The sequence below is a fragment of the Grammomys surdaster genome, unplaced genomic scaffold (genome assembly GCF_004785775.1).
Source record: "Grammomys surdaster isolate TR1022 unplaced genomic scaffold, NIH_TR_1.0 219, whole genome shotgun sequence".
Classification (NCBI taxonomy): Eukaryota; Metazoa; Chordata; class Mammalia; order Rodentia; family Muridae; genus Grammomys; species Grammomys surdaster.
The window spans coordinates 1,650,412-1,666,243 of record NW_021604664.1 but is presented as its reverse complement, the minus strand read 5'-3'; the positions used below and the strand labels follow the sequence as shown (position 1 = coordinate 1,666,243).

The window sequence follows — 15,832 nt, the reverse complement described above, 5'->3', positions numbered from 1 at the left end:
GGCTAGGTTTTCTGTATCAATTAACGATTAAGACAGTCCTACATGTCCATAGGCCAACCTGACCTAGATAATTCCTTATTTAAGACTCTTTGCTATGTGATTCTAGGTTGTGCCAAGTTGTTGGTTAAAATTGATCAACACAGTGATTAAACTTCTCAGCCTTGTTATCTGACTGGCACATTTGAAGGACATTATATATAGTAATCCTAAATTAGGAATTTTTCCCTTGAGCAGTTTAAATATGATGCTCCATTGCTTTTTGTCTTGCTAATGGTTTAATCTGAAGTATGTATCTGCATTTGTCTTTTTAAAAAATATATAATATGTAATTTTTCCTCAAATCCATTTTATATATATATATTTTTTCTCCCTCTCTTCCTTCCACTCTGCTTGCTTTCTTTTCTTTTCCTTTCCTTTCCTTTCCTTTCTTTTCTTAGGTAGGATCTCAATATATACTACTTCAATATATCTATATCTCTATCTATCATCTATCTATCTATCTAAATACGTGAAGGAAAAAATGTATATGTACATATGCATATATGTATATAGTTTTTTCCTTCATGTATATAACACTGCTTTACTGTTCCCTAAGTATCAGCTCATTTTCTTTTTAATTTTTTCCCCTTTGCATAGATTCTTAGTCTGTGTATGTCTTTGGGATCTTCATCTTGTGTTCTCTCTGATGTGCTGTTAGTTTTATCATATGGTAATCTTCACATAGTAGGTTCTCAGCCTCTGTAGGTCTGTTTGGGTAGGCCGATATAGAAAACTGTCCTCGTCACATGTGTGTTTTCTGTTAAGCCCTTTACCTTGCCAACTGACTTTGTTACAAATTGGGCCTTTTTTGATATCTAATTTCAAACCTAGCTTTTTTTTTTTTTTAATTTTATGTATAAGTACTCTAGCTGCATACCAGAAGATGGTTGTGAGCCACCATGTGGTTGCTGGGAATTGAACTCAGGGCCTCTGGAAGAGCAACCACTCACTGCTCTTAACCTCCAGCCCCCTACAAGCTTTTTAAAATAGGCTGATTTCTCAAATTTAACCAAAAGTTAATATTTTTTTTTTAAATTTTCATTTAATTGACCAGAATGTTAGATTGTATATGGGACAAATGATTTTTGTAGACAGGCATAGGGTTATTTTCTTTCTTTCTTTTTTTTTGTGCTGAGAATTGAACCCAGGGCCTTGCACATGTTGGACATGCAAGAGTTTTCCCATTGAGTTACATGCCAGAACTGTAGACAGCTAAAGAAATTGTCATTTATGGTGATAGTTATGTGGATTGATGGGTCCCAGAAGCTGTGACGCTCCTTTCTCTGTACACAGATACACCTATGGCTGCAGATGAAGGTTCCACAGAGAAACAAGCAGGGGAGACTCCCATGGCTGCAGATGGAGAAACAAATGGGTCTTGTGAAAAGCGTGGCGATACCAGCCATCCAAACGCACCCAAACATACTCAGGAGAACACAAGAGCTAGCCCACAGGAAGGTACCAACAGAGTATCTTGGGTAGCGGAAAATGGGGTTTCAGAAAGAGACACAGAAGTGGGGAAGCAAAACCATGTTACAGCTGACAACTTCATGCAGACATCTGTCATTGGCAGCAATGGATATTTCTTAAATAAACCAACCCTGCAGGGGCAGCCTTTGAGGACTCCCAACACTCTGACTTCCTCGCTTCCTGGTCATGCTGCAAAAACTCTTCCTGGAGGAGCCAGTAAATGCAGGACTCCAAGTGCACTTCCTCAGACACCAACCACAGCACCCACTGTGCCTGGGGAAGGGAGTGCAGACACAGAGGACAGAAAGCCTACAGCCTCGGGCACTGATGTCAGGGTTCACAGGGCACGCAAGACCATGCCGAAGTCCATCCTGGGCCTGGTAATTTTGTCTTCTTTTCTTTCTCCTCCTTTGCATTAATGGAAACAAATAGATTTTAATTCAACAAAGGGAAACACTAGTTAATGGTAATAGTCATCATAGGTAGCCAGCACGTGAACTACAAAGCCAGGTGATAGTGCATCAGGCTTTTTTTTTTTTTTTGATATTTTGTTTATTTACATTTCAAATGCTCTCCCCTTTCCTGGTCCCCCCCCCCCAACTCCCTATCCCATCCCCCTTCCCCTGCTTCTATGAGGGTGCTCTGCCACCCACCCACTCCTGCCGCCCCGCCCTGGCATATATTGGGGCATCGAGCCTTCACAGGACCGAGGGCCTCTCCTCCTATTGATTTCTGCCTGACAAGGCCATCCTCTGCTACTTATGTGGCTGGACCCATAGATCCCACCATGTGTACTCTTTGGTTGATGATTTAGTCCCTGGGAGCTCTGGGGTGTCTGGTTGGTTGATATTGTTGTTTTTCCTATGGGGTTGCAAACCCCTTCAGCTCCTTCAGTTCTTTCTCTGACTCCTCCATTGGGGACCCCATGCTCAGTCCAGTGGTTGGCTGAGAGGATCCTCCTCTGCATTTGTCAGGCTCATGCAGAGCCTCTCAGGAGACAGCTATATCAGGCTCCTGTCAGTAAGCACTTCTTGGCATCCACAATAGTGTCTGGGTTTGGTGACTGCATATGGGATGGATCCCCAGGCAGTCTCTGGATGGCCTTTCCTTCAGCCTCTGCGCCACAAATTGTCTCTGTATTTCCTCCCGTGAGTATTTTGTTACCCCCTCGAAGAAGGACTGAAACATCCACACTTTGGTCTTCCTTCTTCTTGAGCTACATGTGGTCTGTGAATTGTATCTTGGGAATTCCCAGTTTTTGGGCAAATATCCACTTATGAGTGAGTGCATACCATGTGTGTTCTTTTGTGACTGGGATACCTCACTCAGGATGATATTTTCTAGTTCCATCCATTTGTCTAAGAATTTCATGAATTCATTGTTTTTAATAGCTGAGTAGTACTCCATTGTGTAAATGTACCACATTTTCTGTATCCATTCCTCAGTTGAAGGACATCTGGGTTCTTTCCAGCTTCTGGCTATTGTAATAAGACTGCTATGAACATAGGGGAGCATGTGTACTTGTTGTATGATGGAGCATCTTTTGGATATATGCCGAGGAATGCTATAGCTGGGTCCTCAGGTAATGCTAATGTCCAATTTTCTGAGGAATCTCCAGACTGATTTACAGAGTGGTTGTACCAGCTTGCAATCCCACCAACAATGGAGGAGGAGTGTTCCTCTTTCTCCACATCCTCACCAGCATCTGCTATCACCTGAGTTTTTGATCTTAGCCATTCTGACTGGTGTGAGGTGGAATCCCAGGGTTGTTTTGGTTTGCATTTCCCTGATGACTAAGGATGTTGAACATTTCTTTAGGTGCTTCTTGGCCAATATTCCTCAGTTGAGAATTCTTAATCTTCCTCAGTTGAGAATTCTTAATCTTCCTCAGTTGAGAATTCTTAATCTTCCTCAGTTGAGAATTCTTTGTTTAGCTCTGTACCCCACTTTTTAATAGGGTTATTTGGTTCTATGAAATCTAACTTGAATTCTTTGTATATATTGGTTATTTATTAGCCCTCTATCGGATGTAGGATTGGTAATGATCTTTTTCCCAATCTGTTGGTTGCCGTTTTGTCCTATTGACAGTGTCCTTTGCCTTACAGAAGCTTTGCAATTTTATGAGTTTCTATTTGTCTATTGTTGCTCTTAGAGCATAAGCCATTGATGTTCTGTTCAGGAAATTTCCCCCTGTTTCTATATCTGGTTTTATGTGGAGATCCTTAATCCATTTGGACTTGAGTTTGTACAAGGAGATAAGAATGGATCGATTTGCATTCTTCTATGTGCTGACTGCCAGTTGAACCAGCACCATTTGTTGAAAATGCTGTCTTGTTTTCCGCTGGATGGTTTTAGCTCCTTTGTCAAAAATCAAGTGACCATAGGTGTGTGGGTTCATTTCTGGGTCTTCAATTCTATTTCATTGATCTTCCTGCCTGTCTTTGTACCAATACCATGCAGTTTTTATCAGATACAAGAAGATTGAAATAATCCCATGCATTCTATAACATCGCCATGGACTAAGGCTGGTCTACAATAACAACAAAAACAACAGAAGCCCACATACACATTGAAGCTGAACAAGGTCCTACTCAATGATAACTTGGTCAAGGAAGAAATATAGAAAGGAATTAAAGACTTCTTTTTTTTTTTTTTGGTTTTTCGAGACAGGGTTTCTCTGTGTAGCCCTGGCTGTCCTGGAACTCACTCTGTAGACCAGGCTGGCCTCGAACTCAGAAATCCACCTGCCTCTGCCTCCCAAGTGCTGGGATTAAAGGCGTGCGCCACCACCGCCCGGCAAGACTTCTTAGACTTTAATGAAAATGAAGGTACAACATACCGAAATTTATGGGACACAATGAAAACAGTACTAAGAGGCAAATTTCATAGCTCCAAGTGCCTCCAAAAAGAAACTGGAGAGAGCATACACTAACAGCTAGACAGCACATCTGGAAGCTCTAGAACAAAAAGAAGCAAATACACCCAAGAGTAGAAGGCAGGAAATAATCAAACTCAGGGCTGAAATAAACCAAGTAGAAACAAAAAGAACTATACAAAGAATCAACAAAACCAGGAACTGAACCGGTCTGTTTGGGTCAGTCAATGGAGTCTAGCAAGAGAGAGAGTGGGGATGGAAGGGCAAGAGACAGGAAGAATGGAGACAAGACAGAGGGGCTGATCAAGTCCCCTTTATTGAACGGAAATCCTGGGTATTTATAGGCACAAGAAGGGGAACACAGCTGAAGACGCTTGACCACGTGCCTTTGCAGCTGGGGGCACTAAACAACAAAACAAGATATGTGACAGAAATAAGATGTTTATCAGAGTGTGCTCAGCTGTTGGGGCTGTTGAAAAACAAGTCTATTGTCAGGGTATATGGCCTGAGATGGCTGCAAAGATGATAGCTGCTTTCTGCTAAGAGTCGGCTCCCAACAAGGAACTGGTTCTTTGCAAAAATCAACAGGATAGATAAACCCTTAGGCAGACTAATCGGAGGGTACAGAGACAGTATCCAAATTAACTAAATCAGAAATGAATAGGGAGACACAGCAACAGAAACTGAGGAAATTCAAAAAATCATCAGAGCTTACTACAAAAGCCTATACTCACATCAGCCTTTTTAAAAGGCTTCTCCTGAAGGCTTTTTTTGCTAAGATGAGTCATCCGTTAGAAAACAGCCTTCCTTACACAGGGTTTTTCTGTGTAGCTTTGGCTGTCCTGAAACTAGCTCTGTAGACCAGGTTGGCCTTAAACTTACAGATTCGCCTGCCTCTATCTCTGAGTACTGGAACTAAAGGCATGGACTGCCCTTGGAAAACTACTTTTTCTTCTGCCCTTTCTGAAAGGCTTGTCTTGTTCATGGTTACGGAGAGCAAGATGAACACTGCCTCCCCTGTAATACTCATCTGGCTGGACTTCTTTGTCTCAATCTGCTTTACATGGCATGTATTCGATGCATGCTTTCAGAATGAGGTACTGTTATTTCGTTTCCTGATGTGGATTTAGCTTCGGTGGATTCTACATTCATGATCACATTCCTGTGTGATTTCTAGTGCTTTTCTTTTTTTCTTTTTTTTTTTTTTAATTTTTTTATTGGATGTTTTATTTACATTTCATATGTTGTCCCCTTACCCCATCCCCTCTAGTGCTTTTCATGTGCAGACCATTTGCTGTTTTCTCTGTAGCCTTTGGGGGCTTCATGCTTGGAACCTTTCCCTAGGACTCACTCTGTGAGTTTGTGATGCCAACTCCAGAAACATGTAATGTATAATGTGTGGTTCTTAACTTCCTTCCCGCAGAATCTCTTGTGCGAGCATCATGTCTCTTGTGTCCTTGTATAGTGGTTCCTTGCTTGTTTTCTACTTCCTGCTTGATGCTTTAACTGTTTATATTGTATTCTTTATGTTGATGCTTTAAAATTTTAATACCTGTTTTTTTATTCCCCAAATTTCTGGTTAGTCTTTTTAATTTCTTAAAAAAGTTATGTATTATATTTATATTTTAGTTTTTGATATGGTCTTACTTAGCCCTGGCAGGACTCAGACTCAAATTCCTATTATTCCTGCCCCTACTTTCCAAATTCTGAAATTGTGGGTATATGTTACCATGCCCAACTCATGTTCATCTTACCACACAGTTTACTGATTATGAGACTAAAGAGGTGGCAAAGTGAGCACAGTGTTTGCTGAGCGAGAATGAACCCCAGTGCTCACATAAAAACTGGGTAGGGTCACATGCTTGTAATCCTAGTGTTACTGTGGTGGAAACAAGGAAACCTGGGTTACACTGGCTAGCCGGGCTAGTTGAGTCAGTAAGCTCCAGGTTGAGTTGAAAGAGTCTCTCAAAACATCAGGTGGAGAAGTAATTGGGGAACAAGATCTAGTGTTATTAATCTTTGACATAGAGACAGACACCCCTCCCCCATACACACACAGATGGGGAGACATAAAGATGATGGATGGGGTGGGTAGAGAGAGATTACAATGCTTCCACAGTCTCTAAGGATTCTGATTCCTCAGAGAAGTTCTATTTGGATGCAGCAGCTTTTAATTGATGGTTGTTTTTCCAAGAGTGCTTGTCTCTATCTTTCTGGTGCTGGTTCAGATTGCCCAAGTGCCATGTGTGTATTGCTAGTCACTGCGTTGGGTGTAGGTTGGGGTTGCTTGCCACCAGACAGCTTTGCAATAGGGAGTCACACTGCCATCAGGTGTTCTGCCCTCTTGTCAGGCATTCATGTGGTTCAGCCTTAAGGAACACCTGTTGGTCACCTTGGTCTGAGGACCCAAATTCCCAGCTTGGCTAGCTTGATCAATAGAAGAGTCTGTATTGCTTGGCCATAAGAGGTCACCAAGCTGTTAACTACCTCTGCTCCATTTGTAAAGTATATGTAACATCTTTCATAAAGATAGATTCTACTGACTGAGAAACAACAGTCTGGGTCTAGGGAGGAAGAGTCTAAGATAAACATGGTCTGGGGAGCCAAGCTGGTTTTACCGATATCACAGAGGTCACTAGGCTATTAACCATATCTATTGCCAGCCTTCTGGGTAAAAAACAGGTTATACATTTCTTCCTTTGAAGAGACAGCTCTGTGTGCTTAACATTCCTGGTTTCCCAAGTGTATCTATGAGTACAAGGACCTTGTGCCTTTCTTCTATAGCTGCTCATCAAGAGGACCCTAGATTGGTTCCTAGCATCTGTATCAGGTGGGTCACACCACCTCTAACTTTAGCTCTGTGAATTCAGATGCTTCTGACTGTCTCAGGTGCCTCCATTGCTTTCCACATACCCATATTCAGACTAATTCACCTACATGTAATTATAAATTTTTAAGAAAAAAACAAAAAGAGGATAAATGGTAATTCCAGCACTCAAGTGATAGAGGTGGGTGGATGTGAATTCTAGGACAGCTAGGGATACATAGCTTTTTTGCCACAAACAAACAAACAAACAAACAAACAAACACCAGAGAGAGGATAATGAAGGGTGAATATACTCAGAATACGTTGTATACATGTGTGAAAATATCATGATGTAGCCTGTTATTATAATTAAAATATAATAATAGTAAAAAAAATCCTGAGACTATTAAAAAATTATACAGGAAGCTTCAAAAATAATATTAACATATTTATGTGCATTTTCCAGTCTTCTCATTTTAAAAGTTTCAAAATTTTATATATATATATATATATTTTGGGGGGGGGGCTTTTCGAGACAGGGTTTCTCTGTGTAGCCTTGGCTGTCCTGGAACTCACTCTGTAGACCAGGCTGGCCTCGAACTCAGAAATCCGCCTGCCTCTGCCTCCCAGGTGCTGGGATTAAAGGCGTGCGCCACCACCGCCCGGCCCAGTGCTGGTTTTCAACCCAGTGGGTAAGCCCCTTATACTGACTGGTTTTGTGTCAATTTGACACAAGCTGGAGTTATCACAGAGAAAGGAGCTTCAGTTAAGAAAATGCCTTCATGAGATATAGCTGTAAGACATTTTCTCGATTAGTGATAAAGCGGGGAGGGCTCATTGTGGATGGCGCCATCCCTGGGCTGGTAGTCTTGGGTTCTATAAGAAAGCAAGCTGAGCAAGCCGGGGGAAGCAAGCCAGAAAAAATGTCCCTCCATGGCCTCTGCATCAGCTCCTGCTTCCTGACCTGCTTGAGTTCCAGTCCTGACTTCCTTCGATGGTGAACAGCAATTTGGAAGTGTAACTGAATAAACCCTTTCCTTCCCAACTTGCATCTTGGTCATGATGTTTGTGCAGGAATAGAAACCCTGACTAAGACAGATTGGTACCAGCATAATGGGGTATTCCTGTGACAACCTGCCCATCTTTTGGGGAGGACTGTGGAAGGACTTTGGAACTTTGAGCTAGAATAGCTATTGGGATGCTAAGAGCTCTAAGGGATGTTGTGTAGGAACTTGGAAGATAATGTTGAGAACAGTGCAAACAATGGAAGCCTGGCTTGTGAAATTTCAGAGGGAAGATTAAAGACTCTTTAAAGGCCATTGCTGTTTTGATTGTGAAGATTCTGTGGTTTTCGTTAGCTGGGGCTGAAGAATCAGTTGTGATTAACAAGATACCAGAACTACTAAAGCAAAACCTTTGCATTTCTGGGATGATTGATGCTGGTTAGCTGGAGCTAAAAAGTTAGCAGTGATTAAGAAGACACCAGCATCACTTAGGTGAAATCTTCTGGGCACTAACTGTTTTCTGAGAGAACAGAGGCTGTGTTCCAGAGATAGCCAGGGCTGTATCTTGTGTTGTGGCTGGACTTGGTAATGAGTAAGAGCCACCCAGGTGGTACTGGTTTTGAAGGTATGAAGGGGTCATGAAGAGCAGCTGAGGCTCATCACTGTGATAGGCCATGGAAGGCCATTGGTGAAGAAGGTGCAGCCTCCATTGCAGTTGATAGCCCAGGACTGAAGGGGTCATGCAAAGGAATTGAGGCTTGGCACCGTGAAGAGAGCCTATGAGAGGCCTAGTTACAGAGGAAGACAGCAGTGTTTTGGAGATGCCAGAACCATGAGATGACCACCAAGAACAGCGGCAGCAGTGGGGTACAGGCAGCTGGAGCCTAGAAGACAAGGTGTGTGCTACAAAGAGCAAGGCTGGAGAAGTGACCCAAGCCCTTGGAGGAGCCCAGAAGATCGTGAGTTGGATGCCAGACATTGGATGGTTGGAGTTTGATTTTATTTGTGACTGTGACTTGACATTTTCCCTCTTGAAGGAAGAAAGTATTTTAGTGGAGCCCACAGTTAAGAGACATTTAATTGTAAAAAGACTTTGAATTTTAAAAGAGATTGGACATTTTAAAGGGATTGAAATGCCCCAGTGTGGGGGAATTCAAGGGAGGGGAGGTGGGAGTGGGTGGGTGGGTGGGGGTGCATACTCATAGAAGCAGGAAGAGGGGGGATGGGATAGAGGGTTTCTGGGTTGGGGGAAATGGGGAAAGGGAATAACATCTGAAATGTAAATAAAATATGCAATAAAAAAGGATTGAAGTTTTAATGTGTAAGAATTTGCAAAGACTGTGGGACTTGTTATATAGATCTTGGGGATGAATAAGAAAGTAAGGGTTGCCGGGCGTTGGTGGCGCACGCCTTTAATCCCAGCACTTGGGAGGCAGAGGCAGGCGGATCTCTGAGTTCGAGGCCAGCCTGGTCTACAGAGTGAGTTCCAGGACAGCCAGGGCTATACAGAGAAACCCTGTCTCGAAAAACCAAAAAAAAAAAAAAAAGAAAGAAAGTAAGGGTTGAGGCTTAATGGTGATGTGTTTGTTAAGTTGATGAGGGGTCAATTGTACTGGCTGGTTTTGTGTCAACTTGACTCAAGCTGGAGTTATCACAGAGTAAGAAGCCTCCCTTGAGGAAATGCCTCCATGAGATATAGCTGTAAGGCATTTTCTCAATTAGTGATCAAGTGGGGAGGGGTCGTTGTGAGTGGTGCCATCCCTGGGCTGGTAGTCCTGGGTTCTATAAGAAAGGAAGCTAAGCAGGCCAGGGGAAGCAAGCCAGTAAGTAACATCCCTCCATGGCCTCTGCCCTGTGAAGTTCCAGTCCTGACCTCCTTTGGTGATGAACAGCAATGTGGAAGTGTAAGCTATTAAACCCTTTCCTCCCCAACTTGCATCTTGGTCATGATGTTTGTGCAGGAATAGAAGCCCTGACCAAGACACCCTTGTATCACTGAGATAAATTCTCAGCGCCAGGATTTCTGGGTAAGAACTCTCTGCCTATGAGTCTCCTTGTCAGCTATGAGGCATCGGTCCTGTCCACATCAGTTCATGTCCTGCTCTCTTCACTCCTTCTTGGGTGTCCAGGGCACCTTGTCTTGAACTTGCTAGGCAGACCTGGCTTACTTCCAACAGTGATCTTTCTGCTTCTGTCTTCTGAGTTAATGTCTCAAGTCTTGGGCAATTACAGATCTTGTGACTAATGTTTGTTAGATAATTTTTCCTATTTCTGTGTTAAGTATCCAAGAGTATAATTGCCATGGTGTGCAGCAGCCCTTTTCTCTACCTCCTGCCTGCTAGTTTTACAGTTGCTTCCCACCTTACTCTGATTTTTGTTTAGATGAACTGAAGTTTGATGTGTCATTTCAATTGAATTCAGCTGACCAATTTTATGTTTGAGGCTGTGTTCTTGGTGTCATTTGTAAGACCTCCTCACTTAACCTAGTTCTTTTTTTTGTTTTTTGTTTTCGAGACGGTTTCTCTGTGTAGCCCTGGCTGTCCTGGAACTCACTCTGTAGACCAGGCTGGCCTCGAACTCAGAAATCCGCCTGCCTCTGCCTCCCAGGTGCTGGGATTAAAGGCGTGTGCCACCACCACCCGGCAACCTAGTTCTTTAAAGTTTCTCCAACTTCTTTGCTATCTGAATTGTACATGCTTTATGAGTTGTTTGTAGTAGTTCTCTGCCTTTCTCTCTGGATCTGTTTCTGCAACTTGTTCCTACATGTTCTAGCTAATTCAGTTATATGTATATGTAGTGGGAGACAGTCCTGCCATGCCATATGGGAGATTGGTTCTTGTTAATAATGGAATTCAGTGTTGAGTTCTGATTGCAATGAATTGTCAGTCTGAGAACTCACACTGCTGCCCAGATTCTGTCTGGGTAGAAGCCTGAGAAGTTAATGCTAGTAGGGGATGTGAGATCTGTGTGTGTGTGTGTGTGTGTGTTCTCTATTGTATATGGTATTCGATAAGAGGTCTCCTTCCACCTCTTCCTTTTTACTTTTACTTTTTATTTGATTATATTCATCCATTCATCCATCAGAGACAGGGTCTTTGTACATAGTTCTGACTGGCCTGCAACTTAGTGTGTAGACCACATAGGTCTCTGCCCCCTCAGTGCTGGGATTAAAGGAGTGTGCCACAATATCGCCTAGGATATTGAGATACCTTTCTTTAAACTTTTAAAAAACTTTTCTTTTTTTTTTTTTTTTTTTCTTCGAGACAGGGTTTCTCTGTGTAGCCCTGGCTGTCCTAGAACTCTCTCTGTAGACCAGGCTGGCCTTGAACTCAGAAATCCGCCTGCCTCTGCCTCCCAAGTGCTGGGATTAAAGGCGTGCGCCACCAACCCCCAGCTTAAAAATCTTTTATTTTATGTGTTTATGTAATTATGTTTTGCCTGCTTACATGTCTGTGCACTATGTGCATGCAATACCCACAGAGGCCAGAAGAGGTGTTTAAATCCCCTTGGACTGGAGTTAGAAATGGTTGTAAGCTACTATGTGGCTGCTGGAAATTGAAGCAGGGTCCTCTGTAAGAGTAGCCAAAGCTCTTAACTACTGAGCCATCTCTTCAGGCCTTCTCCTTCTTTAAGGACTCACTAGGCCCTGGCCTAGATCCATCTCCCTCTGCCTCCCAGGGTGGTGTACAGGGTCCTGTACCATCACACCTGTCATCAGACTTCATTCTTTTATATGTTCTCAGAAACCACGTATGCTGAAGAAAGCCTTGTCTTTGAATGCCTTACATTATTAGGCAGTTACTTTTGTGCACTATAAAATTTAGTTCAAGGTGAATTCTATGTTGCTTAAACTTACTCCAAAACATCTGAGTTTATAGGCATAGATAGAGTGGAGGTTTAGTGAAGTAAAAGCAGTCTGGGGTAAGGGCAGGAGTGTTAAGTACTGGGGGTTTGTTATTGGTATCATAGGTTACTGCTTTGCTGGAAGCTAGACTAAAAACCAATTAAGGAGATTGAGAGATGGCCTTGTCCCTTGAACACCACTTTTAAGAGACAAGGCAGCCTAGGAGAAATCTAGCCTTGCTCTCTCTGTCTCTGTCTCTGTCTGCCCTGCAAGTATAGCAGCAATATGCTAGCAGGACTTCCTCCTCTGCATTTACAGCATAGCTTCTTTTTTGTTCTTTTTCAAGACAGGGTTTCTCTAGGCCCTAACTATCCTGCAACTTGCTATGTAGACCACCCTGTCCTTGAACTCAGAAATCCGCCTGCCTCTTCCTCCCTAGTGCTGGGGCTAAAGGTGTGCGCCACCACTGCCTGGTGATTTTAGTAGGCTCCTTGTCTAAGTGCCTCTTTAAGTCACTAATCTTCAGCAGTGAAGGCTATCTATTATTTTAGACCACCTACCCCTAGGAAAACTTACAAAAATAAGGAATTATTTTTGTGAGTCTCTACCGTCTCCCCTCTCGCCTCAGTTGGTATCTGGGATGGAATGGCACTCTTGTGGCACAGAGGAATTATTAAATGACCTGTTTATTAGAGACACATTTAAACAGTGAAATCAGCTGTCTCATACCTGATCCAGCAGAGGATGGTAGGACTGAGTGTTCTACTCCTATGGTTCTAGAGTTAGGTTCTTGAAACTAGCTGTACTTTTCAGATTTGTGGATTTTCTGCCTTCCTCTATAATGGCCTATCTTTCAGTAAATGGGAATTAATGAGAAAAAGGATTGATTTTTGGATGCGTGTTATTCTAGTCACCATCTACTTCTGTAGTCATTATAATTACTTGTTTTTGTCTTGAAGCATGCAGCCAGCAAAGACCATAGAGAAGTTCAAGACCATAAGGAACCAAAAGAGGATATCAACAGAAACATTTCTGAATGTGGACGACAGCAGCTTTTACCAACCTTCCCAGGCCTCCACCAGTCGCTACCTCAGAATCAATGCTACATGGCCACCACAAAGTCCCAGACAGGTAAATCGAGTCAACCCATACCCCTGCTCCCACCCCTAGACCTGCCTTGAGCTAGTTGCTCTCTGGGCAATTGATGCTGGCCTGTTTTGGAGATAAGGTGATAGTCTTCCATGGCTAAGAACTCTGCTGCCCTCGTGACTTTATGACACCTATTTTGCTCTCCTGACTTGCTTTCAATCTCAAGATGTACATTGTGTTTCTTACTGAAATCTTATGAGATGTGAGTGAAAGACCGTGACTCTCAGTGAGGTGCTGGTGGAGGCACTAAGGTGCTAGGCCAGGGTACAGAGAGCTGTCCTTGGGCTCTAGAGTTCATTCCTAGCTGTTTAACTGTGAGCTTGGCTCACTCTGGCTCACTACAGGGTTTGTGGATAGAAGACGTGGACTAGTGCTTGATTATCATGGGGGGTCAGGCTTTCCTTATATATTTATCTTTATTTTACTTCATTTCTGTTTTATTATTGGTATTGTTTATTTTCTTTTTTCCAGACAGAGTTTTTCTTTGTAGCTCTAGGCATCCTGGTGCTAGCTCTGTAGACCAGGTAGACTTCCAACTCTGCCTCTCAAGTGCATGGTGCACCACCATGCTCAGCTTCTTTATTAATTTTTTAAAAAATTACGTTTGTTTGTGTGTGGATATGTGCACCTGAGTAAGGGTGCCCAAGGAGACCAAAAGATGGGATTGGATCCTGTGGAACTGGAATTATATAGGCAATTTGAGTTATCTGGCTTGGATGTTCAGAATCAAACTCAGATCCTCTGCAAAAACTATACATGTGATTAACTGTGACCCATCTTTCCAGCCCAGTAGTGAGAGGATTTTATTTGAGGTGGGATAGCACAGGATACCTCGTAGGTTCGTTCTGTGTCTGTGTGTGACAGATGCCTCAGATTCAACCAGGCTTTTTTTTCACTGGTCTGTATATGTATATATGGTGCTCTTCTGAGAGATGAGATACTCTGTCATGAACCAGTGAAAGATTTTCAGTTGGAAAGTGTTATTGATCTGGAAGATTTATTTTAGAAAGGTTCAACTGGCCACTGGTCTTTTTCTTTGTGTGTGTGTGTATGTGTATTCCTCGCTTCCTCTGTATGTGAGTGTTTTGCTTGCCTGTATGTCTCTGCAACACCACATGTATTCCTGATGTCCATGGAGGCCAGAGGAGGGTGTTGATCATTTGGCACTGGACTTACAGGTGGTTTTAGTGCTGTGTAGGTGTTGGGGACTGAACCTAGATCCTCTGCAAGAGCAACAAGTACTCCTAAACCCCTGAGTCCTTTTTTCTGCCCTCCCCCTTTTTACTTTTAAAGTATTTTTCATCTTTCCCTTCTTCTGCTCTCTTTCTTTTACCTTCCTTCTTCTTCCTTCTCCTTTCAGTCCCCTCTCTGTCCTTTCCAGTCTTCCCCACTTTGTACTCAGGCTGGCCTTGAACTCTCCTTATGGCCTTAGCTTCTTGAGTATTGACATAACAGGTTTGTGCCTCCATTAACAGCTAATGCCTTTCATTTTAAAGCAATTTCATATTTTCAGCAAAGTTGTGGACAAGGCAAAGGGTTCCAGTGTGTCTTTTATTCGTTTTATTGAAAGGCATGGTTAGTTAGGCTACATTTTCTAGTGTATATTTTGTTTTATTCTGAACCACCAATGTAAGCTGCTAGTTACAGACTTCAAAATACTTAATTGTTTTTCCTAGAGGTAATGTTATAATGTTCCTAAAACTAAGGACATGCTTTGCGTAAGTATTGTATTGTAATCAAAATCAGAAATTAATTTTACTATAATATTGTCATCTAATCTTAGTTCATTGCCCAATTTTTGCTAGTTTCCTGTTAATACAAATCAAACAAATCTAGCCTGGATCCCAAAACCATCTGCTTGTTAATGTTCTGCCACTTTTTTTAATCTACGTATTTCCAGTGTTTGTCTTCCCTAACTGTGGGTTTGGGAAGCACAATCTAGGTGTTTTATGGAATCTATCTAATGTGATTTGCCTAGTTAGTGTTCTCCAGATCTGTTTGGGTAATAGACCAAATGATAGGTATAATTTGGTGACCTTTTGGTTTATTAGGACCAATATTATAAAGTTGCTCTTCCCTTAAATTGTCCTCAGAAGCAATGGTCCTTCAAGGTCAGGCCATTTGGTAGTTTTCTGTCTCCAGTTCTTTCTCTTTGTTTACTAGTTACTTTTCCAATGGAGGAAGTAGTTCATTTTCCCTACCAGCTATCCGTGTGTTTGTTTGTGTGTGTGTGTCTGTGTGTGTGTGTTTTACAAGTGTGGGGGCTAGAGGTTGGCACTAAGTTTCTTTTTCAGTTGCCCTCTACCTTTTAAAACTATTTTATTATATTATTTATATATGTATGAGTTTTTTGCCTACCTGTATGTCTGTATCAATGTGCTTATTTATAACGGCCCAGAAGACCAGAAGAGGGCATCGGAAGGATCTCAACGCACTGATGGTTGTGAGCTGATTTGTTGGTTCTGGGAACCAAAAAAAAAAAAAAAAAAAACCCTCTGCAGGAATAATAAGTATTTGTGAGCACGGAGACACCTCTCCATTCCCCTCTACTTTACTTTTTGATCTAAAATCTCTTCCTTAACTTGGAGCGTACTGACTTGGTAAGGCTGGCTATCAAATCTCCTCGGAAGTCATGCCTTCGGTGA

At 42.3% G+C, this 15,832-nt stretch overlaps 1 protein-coding gene across 6 annotated transcripts in view; it reads left to right on the top strand.

Annotated features, from left to right (window-relative positions):
- Ehmt1 (euchromatic histone lysine methyltransferase 1) overlaps positions 1–15,832 on the top strand; it is a 134,817-nt gene that overhangs the window by 37,930 nt on the left and 81,055 nt on the right. For all 6 annotated transcript variants that reach the window (XM_028772798.1, XM_028772803.1, XM_028772800.1 and 3 more), the window contains exons 3-4: positions 1,333–1,889; positions 12,998–13,169. In XM_028772798.1, coding sequence (XP_028628631.1) covers positions 1,333–1,889; positions 12,998–13,169 — 729 coding nt within the window. The remainder of the gene's footprint in view (positions 1–1,332; positions 1,890–12,997; positions 13,170–15,832) is intronic.